General features: G+C 40.8%; 4 protein-coding genes across 10 annotated transcripts; all 4 read right to left on the bottom strand.

The window, feature by feature from the left end:
* Positions 1–565: 565 nt before the first annotated feature.
* Positions 566–7,332, bottom strand: retreg2 (reticulophagy regulator family member 2). The gene is made up of 9 exons (XM_042404782.1): positions 7,004–7,332; positions 6,468–6,571; positions 6,193–6,223; positions 5,690–5,819; positions 4,458–4,542; positions 3,900–4,037; positions 3,488–3,576; positions 2,817–2,952; positions 566–2,399 (listed from the first exon to the last, which is right to left on the bottom strand). Exons 1-9 carry the CDS (start codon positions 7,255–7,257, stop codon positions 1,591–1,593), a joined length of 1,776 nt encoding a protein of 591 aa, XP_042260716.1. The 5' UTR covers positions 7,258–7,332; the 3' UTR covers positions 566–1,590.
* A 1,833-nt stretch (positions 7,333–9,165) lies between these two features.
* prkag3a (protein kinase, AMP-activated, gamma 3a non-catalytic subunit) lies at positions 9,166–12,346 on the bottom strand. Of its 6 annotated transcripts, none has more exons than XR_006094254.1 (12): positions 11,951–12,130; positions 11,676–11,774; positions 11,496–11,577; positions 11,346–11,404; positions 11,061–11,121; positions 10,924–10,978; positions 10,713–10,839; positions 10,455–10,620; positions 10,306–10,343; positions 10,034–10,180; positions 9,716–9,908; positions 9,166–9,431 (listed from the first exon to the last, which is right to left on the bottom strand). XR_006094254.1 is itself a non-coding variant. In XM_042404747.1 (12 exons), the coding sequence occupies exons 1-12, from the start codon at positions 12,152–12,154 to the stop codon at positions 9,792–9,794; spliced, it is 1,011 nt and encodes a 336-aa protein (XP_042260681.1). In that variant the 5' UTR covers positions 12,155–12,346; the 3' UTR covers positions 9,166–9,791. The 6 variants fall into 6 exon arrangements, 5 of the variants coding, with proteins under 5 accessions (XP_042260681.1, XP_042260685.1, XP_042260683.1 ...); XM_042404747.1 differs by adding an exon at positions 12,137–12,346 and having other exon boundaries at positions 9,166–9,908; positions 11,676–11,776; positions 11,951–11,990; XM_042404751.1 differs by adding an exon at positions 12,137–12,183 and having other exon boundaries at positions 9,166–9,908; positions 11,676–11,825; positions 11,951–11,990.
* A 1,453-nt stretch (positions 12,347–13,799) lies between these two features.
* cnppd1 (cyclin Pas1/PHO80 domain containing 1) lies at positions 13,800–17,791 on the bottom strand. The gene is made up of 8 exons (XM_042404746.1): positions 17,604–17,791; positions 17,060–17,162; positions 16,537–16,618; positions 15,973–16,093; positions 15,653–15,781; positions 15,503–15,564; positions 15,210–15,327; positions 13,800–14,973 (listed from the first exon to the last, which is right to left on the bottom strand). Exons 1-8 carry the CDS (start codon positions 17,664–17,666, stop codon positions 14,323–14,325), a joined length of 1,329 nt encoding a protein of 442 aa, XP_042260680.1. The 5' UTR covers positions 17,667–17,791; the 3' UTR covers positions 13,800–14,322.
* A 532-nt stretch (positions 17,792–18,323) lies between these two features.
* Positions 18,324–27,982, bottom strand: abcb6a (ATP-binding cassette, sub-family B (MDR/TAP), member 6a). 2 transcript variants are annotated; one of them, XM_042404745.1, is made up of 20 exons: positions 27,776–27,982; positions 26,539–27,059; positions 25,303–25,443; positions 24,952–25,141; positions 24,408–24,500; positions 24,108–24,300; positions 23,697–23,818; positions 23,449–23,558; positions 23,297–23,362; positions 22,637–22,762; positions 22,406–22,482; positions 22,117–22,180; positions 21,946–22,031; positions 21,774–21,831; positions 21,547–21,651; positions 20,996–21,170; positions 20,771–20,883; positions 20,492–20,586; positions 20,325–20,393; positions 18,324–20,231 (listed from the first exon to the last, which is right to left on the bottom strand). In XM_042404745.1, exons 2-20 carry the CDS (start codon positions 27,049–27,051, stop codon positions 20,072–20,074), a joined length of 2,556 nt encoding a protein of 851 aa, XP_042260679.1. In that variant the 5' UTR covers positions 27,052–27,059; positions 27,776–27,982; the 3' UTR covers positions 18,324–20,071. The 2 variants fall into 2 exon arrangements, with proteins under 2 accessions (XP_042260679.1, XP_042260677.1); XM_042404743.1 differs by having other exon boundaries at positions 18,325–20,231; positions 27,567–27,982.
* Positions 27,983–27,993: the final 11 nt, after the last annotated feature.

Here is a 27,993-nt window from a genome sequence, read left to right on the forward strand (position 1 = left end):
ACTGAAAAAAAAAAAGGAAAGGTTAGTACAAATACAGTGCACTACGACAAGTCGGGAAATGGACACATATTCTGCGATGTTATATTCAATTTTGTACAACCCACCCCTGAGATTTGGATGCTGAGTGGTTTACAAAAGCAAAACCTGCCTCCTCATACAGTCGAGCATAGATTTCTTGTCAATTTTTGCCATGTCAAAAGTTTTCTATGAATCCTCAGCAGCGGCCAGATAGATATTGTGTGATTAAAGTATTATGTCCCTTCAAAAAACTGCAAAAAATACCCAACTTCTCCAGTAAAATTAACCCTCTTTTGAGAAACGACCTCAAATATTGATCCTGGTAAATACATGCGTGATGTATGGCATGCATGGACTTGTCGTGGCACAAACGAGGTTATTTGGTAAATATACATATCCCAGTGATGACTATACATGTACAAATAGTTTGGGTATAGACGGGCCTTTCTAACAAGAAGCCTGTTGTAGATCAAGAATAAATTCAATTACATACTGATGTATGAAATCAAAACTCTACTCACAAATATGAACAAAAATGAGGCATCGATCACAGAGAGGGAAGTCGGGAACGTTTTATCTTGCCACACCAAAGTCACTTGTATGGGTAGAGATCTACTACTTGTCAACATCCAACAATGTCAAAGATTAAGTTTCAATTTCCAGGCAACAAGTGAAAGACCACTAATGTCAAATCTGTAACCTTGGATTTAAGGATAAAGTGATGGATAATACTATTGTTTTACTAAGTCTAACTCTGGGAATATGCAATTACATTTTAAACCTGGATGTCAATGCTTATCATACAATCATTAAGGGCAACTGAAGGGATAAAACTTACTTTTAAACTCCCTGTCAGCACAACAATTAAGTTTCATTGACTGACCGTTAAATTAAATAATTTATAGCATATATTAATAGTTATATAATCCAACATCTCAACTCTCCGCAACACCATCTGGATAAACATCTGGCGTCTGACAGAAAACAAGGTGGAAGGGTTTGAAAATAAAGCTATCATTATTGTGACATGAGGCTGAACCTGGGCAGGTGTTTCGCTACGCAGTGGGAAATTAGCTTGCTAAATTATCGAGCAAATTTCAGTGCTAGATGATCGAGCAAAACTCGGAGCCCAGACCCCCTGACAATAATGTCTCTATAACTGTTAACCCAACTTGGCTCTGCCTTAAACCCGCTCTCATCAAACATGGTACTATCAGGCCAGCAGGCAGTTTAACACCACAAAAATTACTCTTCAGATCAATGCTGTGTCATTATGAATGCCACTTGATAATAACTGATGATCCCCATAATGTGATGGTCCTGAACTAGAAACAGCTCAGGTACCAAGGCAGAACAGACCCCTGTAAATTTGAGGCTATGAAAACAGAACGCACATAGTTATCTCAACCATCTGCCACACAATCACCAACCAACAGTATTAAACGCCAAACTCTTTGATAAATGTTTTGTATATAGCAGTATGTATGTATGCATGTATATGTCATTCTAACGTACAAATAAAAACAAAAACAGTTGAAGACGGGGGCGGGGGGCGGGGAGGTAACAGGGAAGCTATGACTGTGGTTGATGTTGAGGAGATGGAGGTGTGTCTGGAGCTCCTGAGGCTCCACCCACCACCTGTCTATCAGAGCTGAGGTCCAGCCCCTCATCCAACTGCTCCAGTTCACTTTGGTCCAGAAGCTCAAAGTCCTCTTCCTCGGTCGGAACTAGTGTGTCATCAGGCATCTCCTCACCACCGCCGCTTTCTGTCGTTATCGCCTCATCCAGGTCCTCATCGGGCCCCAGCGCTCCTATTGTGGCAATTGTAGTGTGAGCAGTGGTGTCGGTTGGTTGGGTGGAGGTCTCCAGAGCGCCCGGTGGGGTTTCGGTGGGAAGGAACTCAGCCAGGGTGGGTTCCTCGCTAGCCTCGCTGGAGCGCAGCAGGGCTGACAGAGTGTTCTGCACCACAGTGGAGATAGCCGTGCTCACTATCTCCTCGCTCAAGGCCTCCAAAGAGCGCTGTGCGCCGTGGGTTACTTCGGCTTCCTTCCCGTCTCCCCCCTGTCTCCCCGCTTCCTCCCCTGCGCCTGGCACAGGCAACAAGCTCGCCTCACCCCCAGGTGGTCGTCCATGTCCATTGAAGTGTGTGTTCACAAAGTGGAGCGGGGATGCGAGGTGCTGGATGAGGAGGCTGGCGGGGCTCAACGGTTCCCCCTCTGAGGGAGCGCCAGCCTGGGCTCCGTCTCCCTGGCCGGGGCCTCGCAGAGGAAAGTGGAGCAGGCTATGCTCAATGGATGGGAATTCCTCAACTGAGGGGAACTCAGGGAGATCCCGCAGATAGGCCTCCTCTGGGTCGCTGTGTAAACTCTGCTGGTCCAGATCTGTAATGTAGGTGAGACAGCAAAAAAAACAAACTCTACTGACTTTTTGGTATTGAAAAACAGAACAAAAAAAATGGAAAAAATGACCCATTTATTATTTCAGGAAGTACAGTAATTACTGTCAAATATACAGTAAAAGTTGCTCTTTCTACTTGACTGCAGACTTGAAGTGGAAATGCAGTAAAAACAAATTGATGCACAGAATCAGTCATGACAGTGGTCTGCACACACATATATAACTTTAGTACTTTAAAATAATGAGAGCTAAACACCAGTTTTCTGTTGGCACACTATGTTTTGTATCTCTACTGGCTCCAGAGCTCAAACTACCCCAACCTTTGACCACCCACCCAAGCAAAAAGACTATTTCTACATTGGCAGAAATTCAAGTGTCTCATTGACCCGAGTGATATTTACCTTCAGAGACATCCGTGAGTTGAGGTGTGGTTGCTCTGGACACGGAGAACCCTCCACTCTCCAAGATGGACGCCTCCTCATCCGACAACTCGGAGTCCGTGATAGCCATCGCCAGGGCCGTGGTCTTCACATCCACCTGAGCGACAAAACCACGTCGTTACAGTATCTTCACTGCACAATAGAGGAGTGGTTGTGAACACAGGGGCTACTTACAGGGGTCACAAGATGGGTTTTTAAATGACGACATTAAGTCTTTTGCAAATAAATCTTTCTCATACTCCTACTGAAGATAAAAGAAATTAGTGGTATGCTTTGAGTTAAATATATAAAACAGACTTTGAGGTCAAGAGTCCATCATTCTGTGTATTTACACATGCACCAGTAAGCATGAACACTGACTGAATACCTGACATAACATCAACATCATCAATTACTGAATGGAACTACGTACGTCTTATAGTTATGCCAGTGGAATGTGGTAATACTTGTTTGATTGAAGATTTATCTTGAAGTCATTTACTACACCACGCTACATAGCTCCATTCCAGCTATACTCCATCCCTGCACTCATGAAGACCGAGGCTGACCTCTCCACACCACATACCCTGCTCACAGACGTCTACTCTATGTGAAACTAATGCGGGTTGAGTTTTTCCCGTGTGAGTCCATACCGTCGGGGCAAAGCAGGACAGCTCCTCCTCACTCTCGCTCTCCGTTTCAGCTCTTGGCTCGTCCCCCTCTTCCAACTCCTTCTTCACCTCTGTTAAAAAACATAGAGGAACTTCTAATAACAATTCCTTGGCATTGAAACACTGTGTCATTTACACAATTGCATAACAGGTGGCGTTACAATGGCTGTTATTCTTTCGGTTTGCGGTGGCTTGTGCCTGAGGTTAGGTATCAGTAGGAGGGGAAAGAAAGGTGATCTCAAGCACCTTGTGTAACACTTTCTCCATACAAAAGTCCCGTATAAATGTTGTAAATACAATCATGTGTTAATGGCTGCAGCAGTTTCATTTAATGCAATGCATACATCACTTAGGCCTAAATCTATAAGCCTGACAGTGTCACAGTAGCACTCACTCCTCTTGTCATGCTTGCGGTGCTCGGTATCTCCCTTCATGCTGTAGTCCAGTTTCATCAGGATTGGCTCCAAGCCGGTGTACATCCGCTGGATCAGTTCGTGATACACCACCAGCGGCCACAACAGCACGCTCAGCACTGAACAGGTACACAGACAGAACATTGACAACTTCATGGGCTGCCTTTATTCTTCACAAGTACCAAAGTGAGATACAATTGGGCAAAAAAAGGCTGATTTTGTAATGAGGATCCAGTTATGTGATCTACGAACGAGGTGTGAAGAGATACATTTACAGCTGATGTAAAAATATCCATGCGCGACAAACTATTAAAATACGAGCATGACCTATTACGTAAACATGATCCTGCACCAAAAGCATTCCTGATATTTAGTAAATAGCAACGATGTATAACCACAATAAAATTATATGACTCTGTTAATTGCTATTATTATCTATAATCACACACTCTCTGTTTGTCGTGAAAAGAATCCACTCCGGCGGAAAGTCAGGGCTTAACAAGAGTTCATTTATGTCAACGAGACAAAAGATGGCTCACCTATAATATAGGAGATCATGATTCCTGGAACATAATGTCCAACCACGGCAAGAACAAAACAGCCACTGCACATCATCACACAGAACTGGGAGACAAAACACACGAGAGAAATTAGGTTACTACACCTTCAAGCTGCAACGGGTACAAGAAGAGGAAGTGAAATAGTATCATTGCTGCAGGTGTGTGGTACAGTGTGTCTGTGTTCTAGCAACTGCAGCATCTGCGGAGATTAGACAGTATGCGTCGTGCCTAGAAGATTCCCAGACTTTACATGGTTTTTAGTCTCCCGGTAAACTAAACACAAGCATTTCGTTGTTTAGTCAGCCAAATTGTTCACTGTTGTGTTCGCAATCGATAAATAGCACAAGGCTGATTAAGAGTGATGGTAATGGTGATTAATCAAAAAGGGGGGATTGTTTTCCCCAGGTCATTCTCTATCCTGAGAGCATTAGGTCATGACCTGTCTCTTTCAGGGCGGTTCATCTCTCTCGCAACTGAGGTTGGCTGAGATAAGCAGCTGTCTTGATAAGGCTGGCTATGTCCTATGGCAGCCAAGGTCGGGTGGAGATACGCTGTGCTTTGTGCAGACAGTCAGACGGGTCTCCTCTTAGAATGGACTGCATGTGACCTGTGTACAGGCTACGTGACTTCAGTTCACTTTAGTCAGCATAGTGTCTTGTTTATAGTTCCCAACAGAGGAATAGATGAGTAAAGAATAACCTTATTGGGGTGAGGTAAGGGTAAGGATTTGGTGAAGGGTTTAAATACCTGAGTGGCGTTTCAGTGTTTTCACTTGTACTCTACTCTGTTCTCCTCGATCGAGCTTCAATAAATGTTCCTGTGTAATACATCCTGGTGTCCTGACAATTTCTTCACTTTAGATTAACAAGCTCTCCATCATTTCCTTCACATTTATGTAGACAGATTTTTTCACTACCAGGCTTTTGGAATAAATCCACGTTGTACTAATGACGGTGTAGGATGAGATATCTGAGATTGGCAATTATTATACTTCTGCCTGGTCTGCTGATACTATTATAAAGCTCTTTCGACAGTGAAATCCACATTTCTTAATTCACTTTCACCAATTCTTTACTTTCTGTAGATGCATTTACAGTTGCACTGTTACAGATTTAACCAAAAACACTTAGGGTGTTTGAACTATCCAACACTGTTTTTATGTTCACAGTGTTCATGATTCCTATATATCATCCTGGGTCAAAGTGCCGTACCTTGCCATGGTTCTGCCGTTTGTACTGCAGCATCTCCTGCAGGTACAGACAACAGGTCAAGTAGCTCTCAGCCAGATGGTGGCTGAGCTCAGGAATACTGAGCAGTCGCTGCTCCGCGCTCATTGTTTCACTGTATGCGAACAAGAATACAAACACAGGAAGAAGATGACAAAATCAGCCCTCAGCAAAAAAGAAAAACACATTCTTAAGTACTTCACGCTGAAATGCTCTCTGAGAGGTAGCGTAGGATTGCATGTTTATGTTATGACAATGAAGGGAGGGAGACACACACAAAACAGACTAAACTAGACCGGTAGCATACAATTAGCTATGATGAAATGGTGTGAAATATGAAGCAAACATCAGAAACAAAGAGACAAACTCAAGTACTTTTCCATTCACGCAGTTGGAACTTTACAGATGCTCCTTGAATTACTTCAGGAAATGCCAATACAAGAGAACAATACAGTATGTAATCTGTTTATCATGTACACACTACACACCTTTGTACAGGGGCAGCCTCCGCATGTTGAACTGCAGAAGGGGAGACACACAATTAGCAGCAGATAATGAACAAATGTATTATATAAAAGACACATTCTTCATTTAAACATAATCATGGGCTTTTCTGGTGTCATGAGTGTGTCCAATTTAGTGTCTCCCCACTGGAAATCATAAATACACAGAGTGTAAACCCTGATATTGTCACACCAGGCATCTCCATCCAATGCTGACAAAGCCTAAGCAAAACTGAAATGACATAAAGGCCTGGGCTTACCAGTAATGATGGGCAACTTGGGCTTCCATCTCTCCAGTAGCATAAGTCCCAGCAGGGACACACTCAACAGGAACAGAGGCCGCAGGGAGGTGGAGGACAGGAGCCTGTGGGAGACACACACACACATACACACTGTTTAACACATATACAGTTAATAAACATACCTATAATCTCACTTCTACACCTGACTTAACAAATACATCTGCATAGCACTTCTGTTACATGGCCTCCTGTGCAGGAGAAAGTCACAATCTGTCACTGACAGCTGATAAACAAGGCCCGGGCCACTCAGCATGACATGAGTGTTTGCTAGGATTTTTTTAAAAGGCTTCGGCTGCCTGTTTTAACAGCGCCATAATGTATTTGTAGAAATGGTTTAATGGCGTGCAAGCAACGTTAGCATTAGCCTAGAGACGTGGGATTAGCTAACTTATCCTGACATTCACTCGTTAATATCCTAGGCTGCGAGCTAACGGTGCGCCTCACAACCTTATCTCGCTGTCGGAGAGGTGATATAATGAAGAAAAAGTCGCTACCAGAATAATGTGTTGAGTGTCAAGGCGACAGAGATGCTGTACAACGGCCTCTCCCACACCAGCAGCCTCTGCATCCACAGCAGCGGGGACTCGTACTGCGATAGCCAGCCCTGTAGACGCTCTCGCAGGCGGACGAGCTCCGGGTTTCCGTCCCCGCAGGCCTGCTCCGAGGTCCCGGCGGGGAACAGAGCCTCCAGGCCGACCGAAGAGGAGGTAACCGAGGGGCGTCTTCTGGCCTCCTCTCCGCTCGCCATGTTGGTTTTTCCCCCACTTTGTTATGTTGTTTTGGAGATCACGGGGTGTGTAGAGAGATCAGTATCAAGTTTGAAGTACTGTAAAAAATACAGCTTCCGGTTGTAACTTTCACAATAAAAGAGGGTGCTTAATTTATTTTGAAAGGGAAATAATGATGATGATAATAATAATAATAAAGTTTATTTATTTAGCGCTTATCAAAACAAGCAGTAACAAAGTGCTTTACGAGGTAGAGACAAAAGAACAAAATATAGAATACAAAGCCAAATACAGACACATTAGAGACCAAACATTTTCTCACAAGTAAAAAATGATGGTTGGGTCATGATGGCTCTCATGTTCAAATTCAAAAGAAAAGAAAGAAGAAGAAAAGAAGAAAGGTCCAAGGCACTCTTCTGGCAAAAAGTTTAAAAACCTTTTATTCAGATGGCTATTTTCGAGAACAGAGTATAATACTAACCCTAACCCTAACCGTAACTCCCAAACCCTAACCCTATGATGGCAAAGATAGATACGAGCAGATCACAGACCCTAAGGGGTCAAACTAAGAAGGAAAAAAAAAAAAAACAGCATGGCTATTAGATGGGAAGACATTATACAGATATCTCAGAGCTTGGATACATTACATGGATCAGGGAGTGCACAATTAATGCAAAGCAGTAAACTACCCAGGAGAGAGTATTAGACATTCATGGGGGAACTGTAAGGATGACAGGCCACTGTGTAATGCCCCCTGTGTACTAGGTCTGACATGCAATTTGGGAGGTAGAAAAAAATTTTTTTGATAATGGATTTATCATTTGAGTCATTTTCTGGGCAAAAATGACTAAATTGGCTTGTTTCAGTATTTATATACTTTTATATATAAATATAAAATATTTTTTTTCTGAACAAATAGTTGGATAAAATAAGACATTAGAATCACAAGCAGAAACAGGTTTAATGCCAAGTAGGTTTACACGTACAAGGCTTTGGTGCTGTGGTGTATAATAGTCAGAAAAATAAAAGGTAAAGAGAAAAATACCACTACCACAGATGATAGGTGATATAACTATACGAATAAAAGTTAAAGAATAAAGTGAGAAGAGCTATGAAATTGTACAAGAATCTAAAGACATCACCCTGGACTCTATTTTCTGATATTTTATAGACCAAATGATGAACTGAAAAAATATCAACAGATTAATCTATAACGAAAATAAGCATTGTTTACAGCCCTAGTTGTCATTTTGAGATAAAAACAATTGTATTTGCACATGGAGCAACGAGTTCAAGTACTGTGAAAATGAAAGACGTGGAATAAGATAACTTAGTATTTAGCATATATTCATGGTTAGTGCAGGTTACATGATGCAGTTCAAAGTTTTCTGTAATAAAAACTTATATATCAGTGATCACTTTAATTAAATATTAATTACACAAAGATTTTATGTCCTGTAAAATCAATTTACTGTGAATGTAATATTAATTTCCGGATTTATTCTTGATCATTTGTGGCAGCTTGATGTACCAATGACACAGATGGGCGGACGGATCACAAGGCCTGTCACGGATGAAAAAAAAAAATAGTCACGTGTTTCCTTGTTTACTGTATGGAGAGGATGGAGTTAACGCCTCAAGAGCACCACCGTGCGGTCAAAGATACTGCTGCATGTACGTATGTTGCATAAAGATAAAACACTGAAGACTCTCCCCCACATGTGCAACCTCTCACTGTCAATGCCACTACTACTAATTCTGACAGTATTTATTTTTGCATAGGCTATTGCACGTTTAATCTCTATTCTTATATTTCATTTCCCATATAACTGAATGGCGGTCTGTTGTAAACTCTTCTGCACAGCTTCAGCCATAGACCACCTATTTCCCCATTAAATGCGAATTGAAAAGACCACTCAACAGCAAGCTTCATTACAAATGTTTAATACAGAAATATACAACACAGAGTAAACATGATGATCAATTTGATCAAACGCAGTCATGATGGACATTGTGCAAGAGACCTTAAAGATTCATGACAGTGTCGAGGAGACTGTAAGTTCAGCTCCCTGTGTCCATTATTGTTGCTTGAACGTAGCACATAGATCACAAAAGACATTTGAATGTAAACAACAGCACAACCAGGGAGTTTTTCTTCCTCTTGTGATCTCTCATTTCAGTCACATGGGGATTCCTGAAAAACATAAATGAAATCAGCCACTATTCTACTCAGCGTCAGCAACTATCCTCAAAAAATTCAGGCAATCCTTGCTTGCAAATGTCAGCCAAGCAGCTGGGATTGTGTGCGTTTGTGTGCCTGTGTTTCAGAAAGCATTAGTGGCACTAATTTAAAAGCGGCAGGTTTTCTATTGCACACACAACTAGATGACATGAGGGGTCAAAGCTTTTGGATGCTGGTAATAACACAGCAGGATGGGATGTGGGTTGTTGGGGAAGGGGAGAGGCTCCAGAGCCTACCTGCCTGGGTACACTGCCAGGACTGAAGTCTACACAGGGGATAAATGAAGGAAGGGGGACCCTCTGGTCCATGGTGCTAGGACAAAAGGGCATCAATACCTGCAGGGGATAATACCATGGCCTGCAGCAGGTCAGATAGAGAGATGATGCCCTTCACCACGTCAGCCCTGTCCACCAGGACCAGCCGATGGACCTGGGATAAGGAGGAAAATGACGAGGTAAGACAGAGAATACTCTCCTGTATTTCTCCGATCTTATGATACATGAAATCTTTTGAACTCTTGAAGAGGCCAAAATCTTTTTAAGGGAAATATCTACCTCAGCTTTGACTATACGGTCTATGACAGTTTCCAAGGTTTCATCGGGATAGCACTTGATCACACCCTCAACAAAACACCAGCGCATGCGAACGGCCTCTTGCATAGTCATGTTCAGATTGTTGTAAGTCTTCTGGGCAGCTAGATTCTGCCACGGAACAAACACATATATCCCAGTTTGTGAACAATTGTCAGCCAACTTTTTAGTTCAACAAAAAATAGTATAGGATATTATATATCTTGAATAAAACCATGTTTCTCTGTAGTACTTACAATCACATCAAATCTGGAGTAGAGTGCCACCACTTTGCCTGAGAAAACAAATTGTTGGATGCTGTAACATCAGTGCTTGTCTACCCATCAATACTAAAAAAACCACATCTCTATGACCTACGATTTGTAAAAGTGCTTTAAGAGCATACCTTGTTCGTTCACCACCGGCAGTGCAGACACCCTCCGTTCTACAAAAATGGAGAGCGCATCATGAAGTGTTGCTGTTTGCTGAACTGTGGCGATGTTCCTGAAAGTTCCAATTCCAAGTTCCTGGATCTGCCTCTGAATGAACGCCGGCTTAGGAACTGTTTTCCCCTGAAAGCATGCAAACACCATGGCAGAAGAAGACATTCAAGTTTTGTCTTTTCTTATGGAAACATCAGTTTAAAGAGTTGAAGCTTGCTCACAAATATATGGAGGAATTTGAGGATCCTTTTGTGGGTCAGAATGTGCAAAACATTTCCAGACTCTGGATCAATGACGGGCAGCCTGTGGATCTTATGTTTGAGTAAGAAATAGATGGCTTCAAAGAGACTAGGAGGAGAGGAGAGAGAGCTCAATGTAAACAGAGTTCAAACAGTATCCAAGATTACATCTGAGAGTGTTGCGTGCACTCACCTGGCCTCTGGAGATATACTGATGAGGAAGTGATTGGAATACTGTAAATAGACATCTAGACAGAGGAAGAGAGAGCTCTAATGCAAATTCACAAAGATGTACAGAGGTAAAATCATTGATCCGTGCTGGTTATTTACTTTTAAATGAATCACCTCTCCATGTCTCAATCTTGTGGCTCTCCAGCTCATACATTTGAACCTTTAGAGAGAAACCAAAGGTTACGAGTCAATAACTAGATTAAGGTCAAATCAAATATTGCATCCCTGCAAAATCTGCTGTCTTTTTTGTGCTGCGGACTGTGTTCTTTGTTTTATGACTGTCTGTGGTTTATAATAAGATGTGGCGTCAACTAATCTGTGTGATCAGTCGTGAGAAAACTATCTACAACAAAAAATTATGTTAAAAAATGTATTCATTCTCACCATAGGGGACTTGTAATAGCAATGGAGGATGTTGATGAAATCTGTAATAGTCAGCATACCTGTGAGAGAAAGAGATTTATGCCCCCAATATTATAATTCACACAGTGACCAATATTTTACTATGTCTTTGCCATTAATCCTTTGTCTTACCCACAAATTTCTGTAACTTGCTGTCCCATAGAGGCGCTGCCCTCAAGCCATTTGCCACCAGTGCAAAAAAGGCCGTTTTCACCTTCAGAAGTAGATCAGTTCCAACAGTCAGAGTGAGGATTTACAAGCATTTTCAGTATGAGATACTTGTATGTTTCCTTTCAACAGCTGCAGTCTTACTTGTAGTGTGGTATCAAATATGACCAGTTTACAGCTGGTTGGAATGGCATCGTAACAGCGGTGGCTTTTCATGAAATTCATGTAGATAGCGGCATCAGCCTCTAGGAGGAGATATTACATATTATAATAGCTGATCACTCCCATCTGAATCTGCACAAGAAAGAGACACGGACACAGTCATGCATGTACACACATTACTTGCATGTGTACACAACCCAAAAGACAACCATGAAAACACACATGCATGCCAGTTATTGTAATACCTATTGTAATACCTTGTTTCTGTATTTCCTGCTTCTGTTTTTGGAGTGATACCTACAACACAAGTGCAACATTCCCCACATGACATTGCTAAAATAGTCTGAAATCCACAAGGCTACTCATTTCCTTGGTTCCAATAATAGCTTAAACTTCACAAACAGTATTCCCCTAATCATATTCATTTCAAAGTAAGATTTCACCTGTGAGGAAGGCTCCATATTTCTCTTGTGTGTCCATGAAAAAGTTGTTGTCAAAGCAGCAAACTCAAACTGCTAGTGACTCTGACTCCGTTCAGTTCGTTACGCTTTCCTACGAGGCAGTTGGGTCTATATTAGGAGCTCTCAAGTGGTATGTGTCAGGCCCGGGTTGCAGGGGAGGGGTAAAAAGAGGCTGGCACAGGCTCAAGGGGGAGGGACCCTCAGGATTGCTTCCTATCTCTGCCAAACATGCTCGTCATCACCTTGCCTTCATGGTTGTTTAATAGGAATGCATTTGCTTTCAAGACACACTCTCAATATGTGTTGTAATACTTACTGTCACTATTCACTGGCTGCACAGGGAAGTAGAGCACACAAGATGCAACATGACTACTGACATAGCATTAACCGCTAAAAATGTTTTATAAATACAGCTTTTATGATTTATCAAAGTACATTTGCACTTGCTATTTCAGAAATTAAATGGCATGAACTCTTGATCTATGTAGAGTAAATGTCAAGGTTACATACAGTAAAGGTCTCTCTGAGAGTTCAATCAAAGTGTATTGCTGGCTGTCAACTCGTAACTAATGCGTTTCAAATAGAAAAACTGTCAAATGATGATTCTACTGGGCTTCATTTGATTGTTGACACATAGTAATTGACAAATTTGGTAAAGAAATGCGTTCTTTATTAATTCTGGGTTTTTCTACACACTTTTTACAATATTTGCATTTTACACCATGTACAAAATTAAAAGACCTCGTGCTTCAAAGTGTATCAAATTCAAATGCTCAGAGCAATTTGTCAAAGGTTCAATTACAAAGTAAATGTCCCAGGGACCATGTTGCCTTTATTAGAAACAAGGCAATGTAAAACTGTGTACATAGCATCAAAATGAATCAATGCTTAACAAATTTCTCTGGTGTTTAAATGATATACTGGACAATGCAGTAATGATGGAGTGAAATGTCCTGTTGCTATGGAAATGGAGTCAAATGTGCAAATTCCAGACCACATCACCTAAGAAAGACTGCTGTTAGCCTTTAACGTGTTACATATTAGAGCAAGTGCCATTATATTCAAAATATTCACTTCAGAAACACCAACCAGAAACCAAATAGAAATGGCATGAAACCCCAGGAGCCCGTCTCTTTGATAGAAACCCTTCTTCCCCTAGGAGAATGGGAAACTTAGAGGTAAATCTCTTAAATTTGTTAAAATATTACCCTGTTGTAGAAAATTGGCTTTAAGGTTATGTGTCTTCCTGTTGCCACATAAAAAACTGTGAATCTTTGAGTACAAAAAGAAAATGAGACAATAAATGTTACCTAAAAATGGCCAGAGTCGATTTTCTGATGTCACTGTGGCTGATGAAAGTTACACTGAGGTATGGAGAATTGTCCACTGACATGTCCTTTCTGTGACGCTTTCTCCTAAATAAATAGTGGAAAGTTTACAAGGACATGAGACAATTTGTTCTTCATATAGTAACAAAAACTATCCGGTGTACAATATCAGTGCTTGCAGCATATGTATGACCAGTTTCTGATGTAAACCTGCATGCAAATATGAAAAATGTGTGTTAACAAAAGCTAATATGGATAAGCTAACTTAGACAAAGTAAACTGGTTAAGTCCCTTCTTCTTACAGAGCGCCATCATAAAAAAAAAACTCAACTTTCAGTTATACTGTGAAACCTCCGCATACCTTCATCAACCTGCCAAGTAGCAAGCAGCTTTAATATTACAACTGTAATATAATAACTCAGAACGCACTAATCTCAAAGGCCCTACATCACCATCCGATAGGTCTGAACTTTCAAACAATAACGAATGTGGGTAGCAAAACAGTTTGGTTGCAGCCAAGGAAAACATATCAAATTATCTTCAAATTACTTAACGTGATCATCTCTGCAGTAAAAGCATGTTGCAGAGCATTAACTGAACGCTATGGCATTTTACTTATGGCAAATGTATTCTGCGATAGTGAACTATAAGTGAACTTCCACCCTGTGCTGTTTTCAGACTCTCGCCATGTCTGAAATGGAGTACTCCTGCCTTTGCACCTGTTATTCTAGATCTGGAAAAGTAAACAAAACATGACTTGATGCAGTTGATGAGTCATGAAAACAATGCTGGTTTCATTTCCAGAGTCCATCACTACAGGTTGGCAGCAGTGGCTGGTCTCTAGCCAGGCATGAGCAGAGCTTGGGTTTTGTCGACAGGTAACAGAGACTCTGGATGGCAGGGTCCCAGCTTTACAGGAGGAAATACCCCCCCCAGGCGAGAGTTCAGACTCCTGTCCGCGCCTTCAAAGAGGCTGGAGGCCGGCCATGCTGCATGACGCTGATGGTTATCAAGGGGCCCGTGAGCGAAGGGGGTGGAGGTGTTTCTAAGCCCGCACTGAAGTGGAGGGAGGAATGCAAGACAGCCAGGACAGAAGAAGGAGGCAGTAGACCAGGTTTGGGGACTTTCCATCTCAGATTTTGTTTCGGGATGTATGTGACCCATTGAGGCAAGGAGGGAGCCCCAGAGACACAATATGGATGTCTGTGAGGAAGCCGATGGAGGATTTTGTCTCTGGTCCTGGCTGATTCCGAGTGCACTGGTCTGACGGTTCAGACTCTTATTGGCCAGAATGCAACAGGGGAGGCGTTGGGCTGCAGGAGGAGCTTCTGGGTTTAGGTTGGAGGTCTCAAGTTGGGCTGGGCTGATATCAGCTGGAACTGGAAGCAGGGATTGGCCGCTCCTGGAGAGACTGAGCTGGTGCAGCACAGCGCTGGTGGCAATAAGGCCGGCCACACTGGTCAGGTAGACGAGTCCAAGCATACAGGATACCTGAAAATAAAACAAGGTCAAATTTTATGATGAAACATAATATGATAAAAATCCATAACATTTATGACCTCATTCTCTTTTCTTTTTTTAGTTTATGGTCAGACGGTGTTAAGTTATAATGGAGCACATAAACAAAACACATTTAAAAACTATGCCTATGAAAAACTTCACAAGACCCCTCCTCCCAAACGGAATAATATCCTCTCTGCTCCCTCCAACTCAAATCTCCTCCTCACCTTGGTAAAGTGCTGGTAGATGGCTGTGAGGGCATGACTCCATGCTGATTGCTCCAGCAGCACACAGAGGTCAGTGTAGGTAAACCAGCCACGTTTCATCCCCTGCCGCTCTGCAATGCTGGGGACACAGAGTGCAGAGACTAAAGTCAGAAATTTTTCACACAAAATGATTATGCTGCTACAGCGCTGATAAAAAAAAGTATTAGTAAGCCCACCTTTTCTATGCTTTGTTTGGTGGATAAATATTTCTTATAGATACTGTATTTTAGTATTGTACATAGCTGACTACAGACCTGGTTTCCAGCTGATTCAATATATCGAAGAAGTCATTTGGCTCCGTGAAGAGGCTCCACTCCTACAAGATATGACAAAATGGTTGGGACAAAGAACTTGAACCAAACATACATACTGGCACACACGAAGACACACAGACTGCCGCTTACAATAGCGTTCAAGAAGTTCATCTCCAGGTTATTGACAGTTTGGACATCCAGCTTGCCTGCTGCTCCCCACTCATCATTGAAAACCTCTTCTTCCTCCCCTTCATCATACAGGTACTTGCTGGCAACCATCTAGATAAGAGATCACTGCGTTTGTCAATGCAATATCATAATACTCACTATCATATTCATTTCAGAAATCAGAAGTAGAGCCCCAGTCTGGGAATATAAAGAATAAACTCCATTCTGAAATGAACAGTGAACATGCTTGAAAAAACACTGTGACACATTTAGAATGACCTTTGTATGCTTGAAATACATACCATGGAGATCAGGAAGAGGTCAGAGGAGGAGATCTTTTGTAGGTATTCAGGGTTTCTGTGTCGGAGCCTTTCTATGTAAACTAGAGCCAGCATCATGGCACACGGAGAGATGCAAGCCTCCCTGAAGCAAAAAATGAACTGGTTTCAGTATCTTTATTGGCCAAATATGTTTATGCATACAAGGAATTTGACTCTGGTTTAGTGGCTCTCAATGTATTCATGTACAACACAACAATCTTCAGAAAGATGTACAAGGAATGTCAATCAACAGGTGAAACCGTTTGTTAACTGTAAACAGGATACAAATAGCACAAAGAGGTGAAGAGTTCAAGGAGTGCTGAGATAAATATTGAATGGTAAGAAAAAAAGTGACATGTTACTTTATATACAGTGGGGTGCAAAAAAGACTTTTGGAGCCCACTGCACATAGGTGGTTATGTACAGTATATACAGCCTGTTCAAATATACAGTTATGAATGAAAAATGATCTGGTTTTAGATGCATGATTCTTTCAACAGTGTTATGTTTAGTTTCTGTAAGAATGTATAATCTGTATGTACAAACCTGGCAACATGAGCAGCATACTTCTTGTGGAGTTTTCGTATTGGACTTGGTGCAGACTTCTGGAAGATCTCGACGGCAATATCTGGAATTCCACAAAGTGGAGAGACATAAGTGGACTCCCATGTGATTGCATTTATTTACTAAAGTTTGCTAGTTAACTCTGAACATCTTCCACATAAATGACTGGCACAACTTTTATTTTATTTTTTATACTCTTTGTTTGCTAATCGTGATCCCATACAATTCCCCCACCCCATGATCCCAACATCCCAAAGTAAGAAAGAAAAACAAGGACTAAGTGGAGAAAGGGGAAAAAAAGACATAAACAAGTGGCGCAACAACAGTAGTACTACATTTTTATTAAAAAATTAAGTAATGACACAATTAAAGATAGGCTGGCACAACTTTTAGATTGTTTAATCCAATAAGAAAATCCTCTTTTCTTTGACTTGTAAGTAAAAACAAACATCTTTTATTTCTTATGAATGTGTGTCTGTTTACCATTTTAAAACATGTATCTCACCTGTGACAGGGCAGGAGAGGGCATCTAAAGAAACGTCTTTATCCAGGCCATAATACAGTCGTTTTCTCACTCTCTCAGTCAACTTCTGGTGTCCAGGAAGAAACTGTAAACAGGAACAGCTGTATTAATAGTTTGACTGAAGCTAGCTACAAACAAAGCACTATATTCAGCACTGCCTTTTTCTAGCAGAGTTACGTTACGCCAATTAACAAATGCACCATCAACACCGAATAGACTGTTGACCACAATCATACTGTATAATGTTAGCTAGCTGTATACGCTAACTTAGGCCTTTCGATGGCGTCGTAAAGTGAGCGTTTTTAACATTAATACTAGCTTATAAACATCACTGGCGTTAACTATAAGTGCTTGTTAACTTTTTTGTTTAATTTTTTTAGCTTTGGTGTGAAACGCTTCGCAATGTAACTTTCGCCCTAAACGGGAACACAATGTTAACTAACGTCAGCTAGCAGGCTAATCCGCCTAGCGTTGGCTTAGCTTCCGTAGTTTGTTGACCTGGCGGGATGTTAGCTTAACAACGTACCGTGAACTCCTGGAAGTCCGAAAACTGAATAGTATTTTCGTTAAATAAAGCGTCGAAATCCATATCTACTTTAGATTAAACATTAGTCAGCCGAGTGTTGAAAAGACGACTGCTGCCTGGCCTGGAAGAGCTCAATTAGCAACACGCCCTGACCGGGACCTTTACGTTCTCTAGGATGGAGACGGAACTTTCTGCGAAGACCCGCCCTACTCTGCCTCTGATTGGCTCTTACCCTGATCCATCTCACTCCTCATGCCCAAATGTAACTAACCTTACCAACGAAGGAAATGAGTACTAGCCAATGAAAGGCAGAGTAAGGCAGTGTATTGCTGGTCTTTCCGACACTATCCTAGGATTTTTTTTGTTTTTTTGCACCAGGACAGTAATGACTGAAGCCTCCAGATATTTGTCTCCTTTCAGACATATGCGGAACAGTTACACAACGGTTGTTGACGTAAAGAAAGTATTTTTAACTTATATTATGTTTCTAGTTTAAAAGTTTTATTCATATAAATGTTGGGCCACACTGAGAGAAAGTATTAATTTTTTTGAGATTACGGGAATAAAGTCGTAATATTACAAGAATAAAGTTGTACTTGTAAGGTTCAAGAAAGAAAAAAAACAAGAAATAAACAAGTGATGGCAACAACAGTAGTAGTAATAAAGAAATGTACTTAACCATGCAGCTCTCACTATTCTTCACGCTTACTTTAATTCAATCAATTAACACATTATTTAAAACAAAATATTTGATATGGGCCTCATGCAAGAACATTCAAAGACACAAACTGTCAAAAAATCTTTATGTGAATCAAAGTTAATCACTAGGTAGCCACACACTCCTTACTGCCATTTACATCAAGCCATTACAGCACACACACATGTTGCTGTTGGCATGAACAACCATCACTTATCATGTCAGACTGCTGCTTTGACAGAAAGATGCGGTGCAATGTTTTTGTTCAATCATTGGGATACTACAAAGTACAAAACTAATGTGATAGAATAATAATAACATGATTTTATATAAACTGGATTGGTATTTTTATTTTACAGACTGGAACATCTGGAAACACCTTTATTGTTTATAAGTCAAGACAAAACAGAATATTTACAAAATGTAATAATAATGAACAATACCATTTGTGAGGTAGATTTAAGAAATAAAATTACAGGCAAATTTAGAAATTTTGTATATATACTTATGAATACATTTGGTGAGAATACTGGTCAGTATTATTGCATGGGCTATTTAGTTTGATGGTATACTTTTGTTCATGCCAGACATTTAACATGTTATAGCAGCAAAACCACAGATCTATGACTTTAATGACGGCTCCTTTATATCCATGTAACAATTTAAAATGTCTCATATGAGAAAGGTCTATTGTCTATAACTGCCAAGGACAGGCAGAGATGGATTTAGGCCATTTGTGTGAAACAGTGTACCTAAAAAGTCTTTAAAAAAATTCACACACAATTGTCACATTTTCCCTTAACTTGTGTATTCATTAATTCTTGACAACAATTTAGAACACACGACAATCAGATAATCACACCCCACATTACCTTGATAATCAAATGTATACAGATGCTTACACATTTACTTTAAATAATATCACTTTAAATAACAGCAGAGCTTAGAAACCAACTACTAAAAACGTAGAAAATTAAAACAGTCCCTGACAGCTTGTATACAGACCCAATGTCATTCACATGATATTATTCAGTTTTCAATCTTTAGCCTCTCAATTAAACAAGATTCAGTATTGAGGCTCTAATTAGAGTGTTTTATTCCCTCACTTCTCGCAGTGCTCCCTTTCATATCGTTACAATAATGTAAGACTCAGGTCATACATTATTTTAAGCTACAACGGGAAAAGAAAATGCCAGTTCACAGACAATCAGACAGCTTAAACTAACAAAAGTTTAATTAAAAAAATATAAAGACAAACAACATTAAAAACGTGGCAGAGGTCATTCTAATAATAATAATAATAATATTCCAACAAGTTCAGGTTCTACAAATTTAAGCACTCAGGGTGTCGCCCTGTGAAGCCATGACTCAGCATGTTTTCAGTCTTCAGTCTTATAATGAAGTTATTAAAAAAAAAAAAACCACCACAAGTATCTGCATCTGCTTTTTACACTATTACATGCTTTGCAATAGTTTGACATTTTTGCTCCTGTTCCTACATAAAAACCTTGGGTATAACTTAGTGGAAAAAGACTGTCTTTATCTGTGTGTCTACATTTAAACACTTCAGGAGTGTTTGTTCTTCCTTGTTTTAAGGCAGTGTCTCTTGTCTCCATGACCTCTCATTGCACATTCAGTTGCAAAACTAAAAATATGTAACACTTTCACCTAGCTGAGTGTTCCATGATGTTGAAATTATCTATCAACTTTAAAAAGGGTAGGGGAATTAAAAATGTAGAGTTCTCTTACAAAACAAAACAAAAATAAACATTCAGTGGCCGTGGTGGCCTGAAGAGGATGATGGTGGCTGCAGCTTCTCAGACTTGCGGTCTTTGGCTTCTGTGTCTGATGAGGAATCCACATCCTGGGCCTGCTGTTGCTTCATCCACATGTCTGCATACATGCCTCCCTTGAGCAGCAATTCGTCATGTCTTGGATGGAGAAAAAGTGAGTTACTTACAGTTCAGTGAACAACTTTTATATGGTCGTCAGTCTGTAATTCAGAGCAATAGGCACACACTTACCGTCCTCGCTCAGCAATCCGACCCTCATTGATAAGCAGAATCTGGTCTGCTCCGATGATGGTAGACAACCTTTTATATAAACAAAAAAGGGACACAACTCATCAAAACAAAATCCCAGATTGTCTTAAACAAAGGCAAAGAAAAACAAACATTTCAGAATATTTTACCTGTGAGCTACAACAACTGTTGTACGGTTAGCACAGACTTTAGCCAGTGAGGCCTGGATGTTGCGTTCTGTCTGTGTATCTAATGCAGATGTGGCCTGTGGAGAGACAGCATGTTTTAAAATTGGAAATAAAAGCAACAACTTCAGTCATTCAAAGTTGATCAGTAGTGAAACAAGTTAGCTGAGCCCCCATTGATTCGTAAATAACGATATGCAATGACACTTCTAGTCATGTACCTGCTTGCATAGTCAGATACCATTACTCCTTCTTTAATCTCACCTCATCCAGCAGGATAATCTGTGGTGCTTTGAGGATAGTTCTGGCTATAGCCACCCTTTGCTTCTCTCCTCCACTCAGCTTCAGACCTCTTTCACCCACCTGCGTATCATAACCTGCCAGAGAATAATAAAAGTAGATGGTAAAAAAGGTTTTTGCAACATCGGAGATTGCTTTAAAACAAAGTCACAATGCTGAATATCACAGAAGGGTTAATCTATAAATTACCTTCAGGGAATGTCATGATTTTACTGTGGATATCAGCAGCGATGGCAGCCTCCTCCACCTCCTGGTCGCTAGCAGAGATGCGACCGTAACGAATGTTGTCCCGGATGGTGTCGTTGAAAAGCACAGTATCCTGGGGGACCACGCCAATATGAGCTCGCAGAGATGTCTGCTTCACCTGGAGAAACACAGTGAAGACAAAAGTAATCACTAATCCAGAGTGTGCCTCGAAACACAAACAGCTTTATGGAAGGCACTGGGCTTCCCTTGCTCTCGGTAATCTCAAGAGACGCATAAATTGTGGACTAATTCATGCTAATAGCAGTTAGATGATGTCATTAGGACATTAAATGATGTACAGTGCCTTCTAACAGCTAGTGGATCTTACTATTTAGCTTTGGGGCTGCTATATTAAATTATCCAACTGTGTCATTGTCAATATTGTGCTTATTATGTTAAATTTAATTGTTAATGTATCACAGAGACACAGTTTGAACTCTAATTCAATTTATGAAGCTGAGGTTCGTGTGCTGGCTCTGGTGCCAAACACTTACTTTCGATATATCCTGGCCATCGATGCGAATGCAGCCTCCATGAACGTCATAGAAACGGAAGATAAGTCTAATAATAGTGCTCTTCCCAGACCCTGACGGTCCCACCTGAGGAGATAAACAGGAAAACAGCTGATGGTACAGTCTAAACAGAGAATACTTAAACACAGGTTGTATAAGTGAGCAGAGGGAAAAATCTATTTTGACTTAAATATGTTCCTCAGACTTACCAAGGCAACTGTCTGTCCAGGCAGTACAGTGAAGGAAACATCCTTAAGAATCTCCTTGCTGTAAAACAGTACAGAAATGTAAGTACTGAGTCTTGTATCAACACTTTGGCTTACATCTAGTTAAAAACTTATAATATTTCTAACCAGGCTATCAAAACAAATGCCAACCAACCCATTAGTGTAGCTGAAGTAAACATTCTCAAACTCCACTTTTCCTAGTTTGTAGAGAAGATTCCCTGCATTTACTTCATCTTTCACCTACATGAGGGAACAAAGACAGCAAATTTAAAAATAGTGGATCATAATACAGCACAGATCAAACATCGTTCAGTTTCAAATATACCTCTTCCTCCTCTTCAAAAAGTTTGAACATGCTTTCCATGTCAATGAAGGAATTCTGGATCATTCTGCAATAAAAACAAGAGTCAACAGTTAGTAACAAAAGCAAGAGCCAATTAGAAGCACAGAACTTGTGTTGAAAGTAAGTTCTTCCAGAGCTGAGGCCAATTTAGGTCAAAACATAAACTTGAACAGCTGTTCACTCAGTAATGATTCAGGCTCATTCTCAATTTCTAACTGAACCACAATTAAGAATCTTTAAGGCAGCTTCAGCTGTTTCTGCCTCTTCTTACCTGTAGTAGGTACCAAACCAGTTGAGAGGGGTGTACAACTGGATGATGTAAGTACCAAAGAGAACAAAATCTCCAACCTAGGATAAGAGGATTTTTTTTTTAAATGATCAAACTGAATGGTACACTTCAAACCAGAATTCTTATTCTTGAACATTAGCAATTTCATGTCAGCATATTTTGGATTATGTGTAATGATAACGTCATGAAATGACATGACGTTGTGATCAGTACCTGAAACTTTCCTTCAGTCACAAAGTAGGCACAGAGCAGGGAGCCGGCCAGCAGGCCTGATCCGATGATGAGGTTCTGTGTTTGGTTGAGGAAGGCCAAGGACGCCTGGGTCTTCCACTCTGACACCTAGAGTAGAGGGTCAGCAGAGCCATTAGACACAGAAGCCATATTACCAAAACAAAAACATAGCCCGGTCCAAGTCTTCACGGTCTGCTTAATGCAGACAAGAAGTTCTTTATTCCAGCTCCCAGTGAGCTATCACGATGAACAGGGAATGTATTTTCTTGCTGGAATCAACTGTGTTATTTTCGTGTTTTTATTATTTTCTTTGTTTTGAAACTAAAGCTGACATAAATAATCATCTCTCCTAGAGGGTTTGGCCATCTGCTGCTGGTCAACTTGCTAATTTGCTTCCACACAGCATCTTGTGCAGCTTGGCACTGATGGCAATCTTAAAGGCAGCGATAACTGGACAGACGGTATGTGTAGTGTTCCTACAGGTTTGTTTTGATTGATGCAGAACAACACATTATGCCAGTGGCAAGGATTGCATTCAGTATTCTGCTAGAATAAAACAGCAGATGAAGATGCAGGCACTGTTTAGGCTAGATTTGTAACTGCTTAATTGGTTATTATCATAAATAAACACCTGTGACTTACCTGATATTTTAAGATGGCATCCTCAAAACGGCCGACCTCATAGTTCTCCGCATTGTAGTATTTTACCTATTTAACAGACAGAAAACACAATAAAGTTTGACATCTTAAGATGTCTTGATGAATCACAACAGACGACAAAAAGTTTAATGTACCGTCTCAAAGTTTAACAAAGAGTCCACAGCCTTGGACTTGGCATTGTTGTCCTGCTGATTCATGTCTCGTCTGTACTTGGTTCTCCATTCAGTGATGATGATGGTCAGAGCTGGTGGACGGAAGGAAGATTTAAACATTTTATCTGTGGCTATGTTCAACTTTTTAAATTATTAATTAAACTCAGTTGAACTTATTATGTAGCATCACAGGTGGTATTACAGAAATGTGTCTGATGTGCGCTACTTACTGAGGTACAGGGCCATGCAGACGAAGACAATAAGACCAAACCACGCATTGAAATAGGTGATGAAGTAAATGATGGAAATGACAATGTCAGCGATGGTTGGGAAGATGCTGAACACTATGTAGCTGCGGGAAAATACAGATAGTTTAGTAAATATCCTCTTCAAATTAAAATAGGAGAATGAAAGTCCACATAAACACATGGATTCTGAAAAGACCCTGGTCCCACTATATACATATATATTAAGAATTGCTAAATGTTGGCATCAAAACTGTACAGACAGAAGTCGTTTTAGTTAAATTATTTGACAAACTGCCAGATTGTGTAGCTGAGTAGTGCGGTTTTGTTAAAAAGTCAACCACTCATTCATTATTCTGATATTTATTACTTCAATCACATTTAGTGCCATCTTACCTGAGCAGGCTGTTGATGGAGGAGGTACCACGGTCGATGCTTCTCAGCACATCACCGGTTTTGCGGCCCAGATGCCAGCGCAGGGAGAGGGAGTGCAGGTGGGCAAACAGACGCACCTGAACCACACGGTTGGTGAACTGCTGCACCCGAATCCACAGGAAGGAGCGCAGGTTACTGACAAACCCTGAGGCACCTGGGAGGAGGCAAAGACAAAAGTGGGGAAAGTTATCAATGAGCAGTATCTTTCAGAGCATTTATCTACTACAGAGCCCACTCTCATAGTTCTGTATCTAGACTTACCTGCTCCTCCGCCCTGCATGAGCTTGAGAAAGACATAAATACACACTGTAGTGGCCACAGTATGCCAGCTGCTGCCATCAGTCAGTTCATTCACTGAGAGAGGGAGAAAGACATAAAGGTAAATCAGAATAAAGTCATAAGGTCAGGTGTTTGAACTAGACATGATATATGAAACAAGAAATGATGATATATGAAATAAGAAATGATATATGAAACAAGAGAACTTCTGAAGGTGTTCTGGCCCTCAGGAGGCTCGAAGCTATCAGGAGAAGGATGTTTCAATTTCATCACATCGTATATCTTGAGGAACAGTGCATGTTGAACTTAAGGAGTCTGTCTACAAGTCTCTATGTGTATTTTCAACAATATTTTTTGGCATGTTTTTATGAGGCTTCTGAGGCTTTTCAACCTTTGGCTTTTAGTTTGTGGCTCAGGCTTGTTGCAACAACATAGATGTGTGAACAGGCCTTCTAACTTTAGAAGCAGCTGTGAAATAAATGAATATTTCAGTCTACTGGGCTCGGTAAAATGATATGTTATTCACCAATATTTTTGTAGTAAATGGGAACAAAGACATTGATAGCCCTCTCGATTCCCAGCAGCCCCAAACAGAAGAGGACCAGTAGCTGGAGGAAGACGCTGCCCCGGGGCCACATGTACGGTATGAGCAGGCGGATCTTCTTCCAGAAATCCCTCCAAGTAGACTCGTTCTCTTCTGTTCTGCCCAGCAGGCTCTGAGATAGAGAAACATATGATAACAGCACTGGATCGTCTATAACAGCAGAGAACAGGGTATATCTAAGGGGTGAAACTTTGAAATATTGTTGCCAAATAGAGGTCAAAAGATCCTTCAAAAGATGCCTCAGATCGTGGGAACCTTTAAATGCATTAATACCTGTCCGCTGTGTTCTACGTCCCGCTCATCTTCGTTTATCAGTAGCATGTAGGGTCTCCGTGGCAACCCAGGAGCTTTGAGACCAATGAAGAAGAGTAGCCCCGTGCCAATGTAGCGCATCAGCCACAGAGCAAATTGCACCTGAGGGGTTCATAGACAGTTAAAACAGATCAATACGGATGCCACATCAGTTACACAGCACGTGATACTGGACAGATGGAAATTTAATGCTCATAACACAATTGTGTATGAGAAAATTACTACACTGATGACTGCATTAGATATGTCTTTTATTAAAAAGTGAACAAGCCTCTGATGTAATTAGGACATATAATTTACTATCAGAAATAATTCTATTTTTATTCCAGTAAACTGGAATAAAAATAGTGGGGGATTTAGACTGATGATGAGGGACCAAATTGAGCAAAACAGAGGAGTGCTACTGTACAAAACAACATTCTAAGTTAAAGACAGATCACATTGTACAAAGAATAATAAAAGACATTTAAAATGCTGACAATTATATAACCACAAGGTTTGACCTCTGCTACTGACTGACTGGGAGGGGCAAGATTTTGTTTTATGATTTCATAGGTTGACAGTGTAGCTCTTGGGATGTGAAAGTCAGACTGGTGCAATGACTCAGCAAAAAACAGTCTGTCTCACACTACCGTAAGCATTATGTATTTCTGCATGCAAGCTTGTCTTCCTTTATTTGCTGGGTGGGTACATTGTTATATTTTAAACAAGACAGGATAAGCAGCCTTCATTGCAGTGACCCAAAAGACATATTTATCTTTTTATAAATAACCAACCATTGGCCCATTAGACTGTTAAAATACACACCACTTATGTTATAAGATATTAACAGAAATGATAGACTTTTATCATAATGCAGAATAGGGGGACTCTATTTTATAGAACTTTATTATTCTATTTGTGCCTTCTTAGATCAGCACAAGAGAAATAAAGTTGACCACAGATTGATAGGAATGGAGATAAACTTGCTTCAACTTGAAGAAAACTGCTCTAGGTGCAGCATGCAGTATACAATATTTTGACCAAACCCTGTCTGAAAATAGTTCACCACCTACAAACTGTGGTCAGGCATAGTGAGGCTAAAATTATAGACTTGAGTTGTAAGAGTACCCTCAAGCATGTCAGGCATGGCAACATGGATAGTTGATTTTTTTATAAGCTGATTTTAAAAAAAGATCATATATGATCTTCTCTCACCTGTTGTTCGTTGTTATCAAGGCCCCACCACCAGTGAGGACTGTACCATGAGACGAAAGCCAGGTTCTCAGCTGAGAACGCCACAGCCCAGAACAGCAGCAGAGCTGCACTGTGGCCCCTGGTCCGATCCATCACTAGGACCCTGCGTCTCTCCACCCGAAGCAAGGCAGTAGCCCATACCCAGCCCAGTGTAGAAAAGCAGCCATAAAGCACCACATAGCCTGGGAGCTCCCCTCCGCTGGCAACTCGCCACACCATCCCGCTCAAAAACTGGACAAGGAGAAGGACGGAGATGGCCAGCTGGAGGCCATAGAGGCGAGAGCGCGGTATGAACTTGGGTTCCATTGCGGTGCCATACTTCTGAAAGCATATGCAGTGGATGGTGCCGAGGAAGAAAGCGATGGTGAGAAGAACCGAGGGGACCAGTGTGAAGTAGAAGCAGGGGGAGATGCCTTCATCCACCCACGTGTGGGAGATGGAGGAATTGGCTTCACAGTAGCTCTGTACCAGCATGGCTGCAGCTGGAAAGAGACAAATCATTTTTATAGATTTTACAGATGCGGAACCACAGTTTTGTTTATTCTCTTTATGTTATGTTATTAATGCTGTAGCACTTTGAGATTCACTGCAAATTAAATATTATTAAATCTAAATGTAACAGCTTAAACGTCAAGAAGGCTGCACACCTTTGACTAAAATAACAATGCAAATGTCACTCTTTCAGACTCTCTACACAAACTTGGCAGGCTATTGCTATATTAGGTTTCAGTGACAGACTCATGGTTCACTATTGCTCCAGATTTAGCTGCTGGTTATAAATTTACACCACAACGCCCATATGCCACACATTTCCAAAGGGTGTGGGCACAACAGTTTACAGAGACACTTCATATAAATAACAAATATAAAACTGTTGATACACCCTCTCCCACATAATAAACATGAGAAGCTTAAGGGACAACAGGCTAAAGCAATATTAACATGTGGATTATATAGTCTAAAATACATGTTATCAGTTGTAACATTACCTTATTTGCCAGGCGGTTGCTGTCAACTTCACAGGTACTTGAACGCCGCTTGTCAATAACAGAGGTTACTTCAGGGGAGCTAGCTATAAAACTAACTATTAGCTGTCGGCTATCTTAATCAGCTATACACAGCTTTAACACGAACAAAAACTTACACTGTGACTGAGAAGTGAGAGTACAAGTGGTATATAGCTGTGTGTCTCTCATACCTGCCGTCTACTGTGTGTACTCATGCTGCTAAGGTGGTTGTCCTTGTAGCGTGCATGTTAAACAACAGCTATCCATGTCGATGGTTGGTGCTAGATCGGAGCAGCCGGAAAGAAATTATCGCGAGATTATTAACCATAGCACTTTACCATAACCTCGCGAGAGTTCGTCCCTTCAGTTTATCAAACCTAGCATCTCCCGTGCATGACTTAGCAATAGG

The sequence above is a fragment of the Thunnus maccoyii genome, chromosome 24 (genome assembly GCF_910596095.1).
Source record: "Thunnus maccoyii chromosome 24, fThuMac1.1, whole genome shotgun sequence".
NCBI classification, from domain to species: domain Eukaryota; kingdom Metazoa; phylum Chordata; class Actinopteri; order Scombriformes; family Scombridae; genus Thunnus; species Thunnus maccoyii.